At 39.3% G+C, this 7,351-nt stretch overlaps 1 protein-coding gene across 1 annotated transcript; it reads right to left on the reverse strand.

Moving 5' to 3' along the window:
- Positions 1–513: 513 nt before the first annotated feature.
- Positions 514–3,887, reverse strand: GKN1 (gastrokine 1). Its single transcript, XM_056321755.1, is given in 6 exon segments — positions 514–518; positions 773–901; positions 2,882–2,990; positions 3,184–3,312; positions 3,636–3,675; positions 3,790–3,887. Coding segments are annotated over 6 exon segments (510 nt in total).
- Between the last annotated feature and the right edge of the window lie 3,464 nt (positions 3,888–7,351).

Raw genomic sequence — 7,351 nt, forward strand, 5'->3', positions numbered from 1 at the left:
ACACTAGTCTCCATAGCAATAGCTGGCATTCCACAACAGTGCATTCTTATTGCTCAGTTTTTAATAATTGCTGCAATAGAAATATTTGATATGTATGACTGAAAGATTCTTTTGCAGTCACCAAACGCAACTGGATCTTTAACTGAAAAATTAATGAGCCCAAAGACATGCTATTCAATAGTCTTTTGGTTTTCCAGTACAGAGGGGCACTCTTACACTCTACACTGTTAGCACATATTTCTCTGCATCAAATGGTTATGCTAGTGCTAGTCAAGAGGCCCTATCCAGCTTTGATGTTATCAAAGGATCTTACAAAGTGTAGGTCCTTAAACTCCTAGGTAATGTGATCATTTCACCTCTGAAAAACCTATAGGGAATGAAGCAACTTGGCTCAGTACTGTGAAACACAAGTGTTTGTTGGGATTCCTTGGTAAACGTACCAGCAATCTCTGAACTGAAGGACAGTGGTACTCAGGACTACCTTTTTTCTTTACCTTGCCATTACAGATGAGGTCAATCTGAAAAATTCTGGGCCAAAATTTAAGCAACCTTAAACTTTACTAAAAGGAGTAGTAAAGGTTTGGATCAGATCATCTACAGAGGTGGTGACTCAACACTGCCCCAGTCCTGAACCCTTTGTGCAACTCCTGAAGTTCTTGATTTGTGTCCATCTCTAGTTGAAACAACAGCAGCATTTGCATATTATTCCAAAGGAAAAAAAAAACAACCCCCCCTGGTTAGTTACAGACATAATTAATTTGCTTGCACTCACCACGAACTTCACAAGCAAGGTAGGTGGGGACACCTCTGCACATCATGAAGAAGTCAAATCCATAAGACTAGAGGTTATAGATGAATCTGCTGTAGATGAATGTCATCTCCTTTGCAGGTGGTCTTTCACCTTTCAGGTTCTAAACATCAAATAACATCATTCAGCAAAATCAGTGCCTGGATCCATTTAATGCTATGCATATTCCTATTTCTGGAATGATGACTTGGTGCTCGGTGGTTTACTCAATTGTATTTAGTACAGTCTTTTAACCTCCTGTGTGACTCAGGGACCATTAGCAAGCATTGAAGACAGCTCCTATGACAGATCTTTCTACAGGAGTCAAGGTGGAGGGAGGTTAAAGAGAACTGGAAACTCCATTAAACAGCTGAACAAGAGGGATACTGCAGTCGGTATTTTAGCACAGACCTCCCACAAAAGTATTTCCTCAGTCACTAACCTCTTACTCTAGAGGTACTTGGGTGTAACATGGAAGCATGGAAGGAGAAGTCTATTCATTCAGCCTTCTAAAATGGGAACCAAAGAGGGCAGCAGCACCACTTGGCAGATACAAATCATTTTGGTGTGAATGTTAAGTAGGGCTTACGACCTCTGTGAGAGTGTTTTAGTGGGACATTTTTTTCTGAACTGCTCCAGAGTGCTTTGTTTCAAATGAATTTCAAATATATTTTCCTACTTAAGTGCCCTGTTGTCTGGACACCTATATTTTCTCTTACGACCTAGGCTTTCTGCTGGTTTGTATCTCATTATTCAGCTACAGCCACAGAACACCTGCTCTGGCTCATACAATTAATATGGAGGAAAGGCAGCTGAATATAGAGATGCTCTCTTCTGCCCTAAAGGAAAATGGAAGTCTGAACAACAGCATCTGCAAAGCAATGTTCCGAAATGAAAAATGTAATTTCATATTGAAATGACTCAGGACTATTTTTAGATATTGCTATCCAAAAATAATTGATGCCATTGAAGGTTTCCTAATATAAGCTGTTTCTTAGCAACCTGCAGACCTAAACTTCCTCAGAGAAAACATACATAGAGAGGAAGGGGGAATGATGCACCTACTCTTTTTTCTTTTGAAAAACCATCCCCATGGCAAATTCCCAAGCCACATTACTGTTCAGAAAAACAAAATCCTACCACTTGTGAAAATCTTATCCTCTCAAAAAAGAAAAAGCACAGCCAAACAGCTTGATGAACTCCAGGGTCAAGACCCACTTAGCGGGGATGACTGGGATTGACACAGGCTTTCAAAATTATGGTGGAATTCCATTAGAGGGTTCCTGAAAGCCTGCTCCCATATGCTTCCTTCTTGCTGGTAAGCAAGGAGTTGAGAGAAGCTTCAGGGGGCACAGAGATGCACCTTAATACAAGCAAGCCTGGAACTACAGCTAGAAATGAATGGTTTTACTCAAGCCTGTACTTATGTAACACTCCCCTTTTTCTTCCCCACCGTGCCTTCTTGCCCTTTAAAGCCAGGATTTTTATAAGGACTCAGTTCTCAGACTTCAAGAGAAGCCAGCACCAACAGAAGGTTACTATGCCAAGATTAATTTTTTTTAATGTCTATGCTAATTCTGTGGGCTGAATTTATGCTAATATTCTGCTTAGTTCTTTTGAAAAAGTTTTGAAAGCTTGAAATCTTAAATATTTTTTTTGTTACTGGATTATTCATTCTTCCTCAAGTACAGCTGTCTAAAAAAAATAATTTTTTTGCCTGCAAAGAATGTAAGGTTATGAAGAGTACCATGCCAAAAGTCTAAAAACTTTAAACATAAAACAGTATTCAAAAGCAGTCAATCTTATAATGTTTTAAAAGAATAAATAATCCAAGTTATCTACAACACTGAAAAAACATGAAAACCCTCCACTGCAAGTATCTGAAACAGGGTATTCTAACTTTTCAAAGGTTTGGAATTATGTTAATTTAAAATGTAATTGAAATAGATACAACTTCATAATCAATGGTGTGATCTAAATGGCTTTTAAAGTAACTGTTGGTTTAAAAGCTTTTGAAAATAGCAATGTCTCTGACATCGGTTTACTTTGCATTACTGTACAACTTTACAAGTAACTACTCCTTTTTAATCTTACCCTGCTCTCGGGACAGTTCAGGGAGTGCATACAAGCTGGGGATCTCATTTCTGTTCATTGTGGAAATTATGCAAATTCTCTCTGGCAGCACTTTGCTTGCAATAAGGCCCTGTAAAATAAAGTTATTGACAACTAGGAATTCAGGTTTTCCATAATTCAGACTAGAATAAAATCTGTGTTAAAAAAGCAATAAACACCCTAAAACTTGGACTCAAAATGTTACAAGTCCTGTGTTTTGGTCAGCTTTATGGAAGCTCGTCTCCTTGTACGTTTTCTGAAAAAGCATGCTCCTTACTACTTACCATGCTGTAGTTCCAAATGGTTTTCCATGACTTCTGCTCATTCTTTTGCTCAATAGTTGCCACGTGTGTTTCCCTGGTGATGGTCAGTTTGGTGGCCTCCAGCAGCAATGACTTGTGTATTTCCATCTGCTGAAATTAGAAAACAAAATTAAACATCACTTTTCAACTGGAATCTAGCATGTGGGGTTTTTTTATAAAAAAAAAGGGGGGGGGGGGGTGTTTAATATATATAAAAATAACTCCTGACCAGTGCTGCAAGTGTGATATTATGTGAAATTCTGGTCTCAGTTTCACTGAGTCTGGAAGTCCAAAGGGCCACTTTTGATACATAGCCTTACACCAAAGGGTAGTTATAATCTTGGTTCTTCACAAGTTAACTGCGCTTGTATGGATTTGTGTGGAGAAAACCCTAGGTTTATGCGGGTGCTCCTTGGGGAGTAGTCGGCACTCACCGTCGCCCACCTGTGGCGCCACTGGGCAGAGGAGAACAACCTGAAGCAAAACCTGGAGAAAATTATGCAACCCGACAGGAATTAACTCTTTGCTGAAGGAACAAAAGGCCTTGGCTCTGCTGAGGGGCCTGCTGCGGTGTCGGGCGGGAGGGGCCTGAGGCGCCGCTGGGCCGTGGCGGGGACACGAAAAAAGGCGGGAAAACGCCGCTGAGGCGCTGGTGGCGGGAGCTGGGGCCGCTCTGCCTCAGTCATGGTGGCCGCAGCACCCCTGGCACGTTTATGCTGTTCCAGCTTTATTAATTTACAGCTGTTGAAGTGTTGTGGGTTTTTTCCCGAAAGACTGGTGTTATACCTCTGTCGATGTCTCAAATTAGAATATCTATTTTGGTGTTAAAAAAAAAATATTTTTCCTCACAAATCAGATTCTTTCCGCATCTTGAATTTGTCTTAAATATGTGAGGGTATTCAAATACATTTATTAGTTAATATTATGGCTTTTTAATTATACTCAAGTCACTCTTTTTAACTTTTTTTATGTCAATACAGTTTTTCAGTTTTGCAGTTTTTTATATTCTGCCTGCAGTGTGGTAAGAGAAAAAAAGGGCAGCAGGACTTAAGATAAAATCTTGTCACTTTGTAATGCTGAGGGGTTGCCTTCAGAATTTACATTACAATTTTAACTAAGTTAGGGAAGGTGAAGATCTGGTATTTTCCAGACAGCCCAAGTTACCAAAGTGATCATTGAAGATCATGGAAATTGTGGTCAGCGATAAAGATCAGGCCTCATCCTTCTTGAGAAGGATCATTTCTTGCAAGGTAAGCAACTTTGATCTTCTGCACTGTAAAGAATATATATATATATCTTTGTACTTACATGGACATTTTGAGAGTTGCAGTATTGACATCTCTTCAGACTCACTGGAGTCAGCTGTCATGTTTCTACGTGGCAGTCTCTTTTTGAGTCTTGTTCTCTTCCCAATCAGTCTAAACCTGAAACAATTTAAATTTGAATAATGAACATTGTGAAATGTAATGACATCCAAATTACATCAAGAAAACTGCCAAAGCGTAATATTGAAATTAAATTCCTTGGATCTGGAAAAAGCAAATACTTTGCTTTGTTGGTTTGGTAGTAGTTCTGCATTTTCTGTAGTTGGAAATGTTACTGTAGGACACAGTTAATTTAAGCTATTCACAGAATATAAAAAGCTTGGAGATTTATTAAGCATCACAAATTGTAATACTGTAGTAAAAATAGGAATCAGTGTGAAGTCAAAGTAGTTTTGTGAGAAGCTGGACCTTGCTGCAAATGTTTTGCGCCCTCTTGTTGAAATTTTATCCTTAAATGAGACTGTATGGGAGCAGGCATCATCCCTCGCTGGAACTGTCTGTGCCCTGGGATTCCCTGCCAGGGAGGCTCTGGGGTCTCTGGTCTGAGCCCACCAGAGGGTCCCTGTTTGCCTGCAAGGCTGCTGACCTCTCTGCACGCTGTGCTGTGGCAGCTGGGGCTCTCCATAGTCCCTGCTCAGGTCAGATCGCGGCTGCCTCAGGGGATGTGAAATCATCTGTTACAGAGTCTGGCCCGTAGCCTTCAAGGGCTTGAAGGCCTCAGAAGGATGTTTCCCAGTGACACATGATAGGATAAACGAAGAGGGCTGTGCCTGTTTTATCTCAGGGAAAATGCGGTGTAAAGTTGCAGAAGAAGGGAAGAGATTCTCTCCAGAAACCCCAGGCAAGTTGGACAGGAACTTTTGTTTAAATACTGCAACTGCATATGGTTGCCTTTTTTTTTTTTTTTTTTTTTTGAGGGGCTAAAATATTTTTGGGTGCAGTTTTGATTTGGTTTTATTGTCAGTTAACTATTAAATACACAAAAAACATTTTCCTCAACAGAACAGGCTGCTGCATCCTTACTGAGAGTAATCCTTGACTTGCTCCTGAATGGGTGAAGTGTAGCTTAGAGTTACTCCTTCCAAAGTCCAGTAAAAGGGCCTCTGATTAAGGAGGGAAGGTGAAGATCTTGTTATTTTCCAGAGTTACTGAAGAGATGAAGAGACTAGTCCCAGCCATTGTGCCTTAGTTTTGGCCTATGATTTGACTTTTTCAAATTTCCAACTTTTAGTTCGTTAGGGTAGGCTTTTTTGCTTCCTATGATAAACATCAATAAACCACTGTTAAGTAACATCTGTCTTCAATTCCAAACTGCATTTAATACACTTACTAGTTCCATTATCTGCAGCTTGATTTCTGGGTTGATCAGAGCGATAGTGCATCTGTTTCTATTTGGCCAAATTGCACTGCTATGCTTGATTTTAAAATAAAACGTTGTAATACTTGGTTAATAAGAAGTTAAAATAACTCAGCTACACTTATTTCTATAAACCTGGACTTCAAACTGTATTATCTTAAATATGGTTAATGCAGTAGATACAGCACCATTTGCTTTTAGTAGTGATGAATAATTTCTTAATGCGGCATGTGAAATCTCAGTGGGAAAATTGTACAGGATGAGGTGTAAATGTCAAGATCGGGATTTTGCAAGAACGCTAGTTTAGCATATTGTCTTTGGAATTGCTTCCACTTTTTTTTCAAAGGATTTGTAAAAATACAGTGCAGACCAATGTAGGTTGATGATCAGTTTTACTGAGACCAAATAGCCTCCACGGAGATCAGAAGAAGAAACAGATTAATGATTGAAAGTGTGATCCAGAAGAGATTATGAAGGAGAAAAAACTTGTTAGTGCGTACACAGTTCTATAGATTTTCTTCCTCAAAACTTTTATCAGGAATAGTTAATCACAGTAATAGGAAAAACAGTTTATTAATGTTAACTTTCAGGCATGAAACATCTTGCTTTAAGAAGTTTTATCCTGAAAGAAAAGGAAAAACTGATTAATTTGGACTGAGAAAACAGGAGAGCCATGTAGCTGAAATTCTTCCAGCTTAATGTTGGAAATGTACCAGGAAATAAAAAATTAAAAATTGAGCTGCGCTTTCCTAAACTTACGCTACAAGCAACAGTTAGTGCAATCTTTTTACACAAATCTAATGTGCAAATTTGGGTTTGAATCTCAAAATCGTGCCATAGCAGGATCCATGGTAGCTAGGTACTCTACATGCATGAAGTTGCCTAAAAACTTCAGGATTGTATCAACAGCTAGAGCCCAAACCTTCCTGAAAAAGCCTGGTCTCCAGGTTGTACGCAGACAAGTGACAGACCTGCTGTTCTTCCGTATGTACACATTGACTGATCTATAAAAAGTCATAGGAAACCACAGGATTTCAATAATTAACTTGCTGATCTTCACTTAAGTATTTTTCATCCTTATTTGTAATCTTGTTAATCTCTATTTTGGCATACAAAGCACTGTGACTATTATACTCACCAGCAGTTTGGTAAGCAAAGAAAGAGGGAATTCCCTTGCACAGAGCTTCAATGAGTTTTCCATATCTGTGCAAGTTTTGGAGCTTATGTGTTTGAGATAATGAAGCGATCCCCTCTGGGTGGAAGTTGATGAGGACTGGGTCCCTAAGCATCAAAGAAACAAACCTAGAAAACAGCATGTAGAAAAAACAAAAATGGAGTTCAGAATCTGTATGCACATCTTTGATAGTGGAGAAGGGGTTATTCAAGTGCAGTGCAACTTTTCAAAGACTGAACTTTTAAGAGTGACTAAGCCCTGCTGTGAAACTTCTCTTCCGTTCTTGGAGCCTTT

This window comes from Falco biarmicus, chromosome 18 (genome assembly GCF_023638135.1).
Source record: "Falco biarmicus isolate bFalBia1 chromosome 18, bFalBia1.pri, whole genome shotgun sequence".
Taxonomy (NCBI): Eukaryota; Metazoa; Chordata; class Aves; order Falconiformes; family Falconidae; genus Falco; species Falco biarmicus.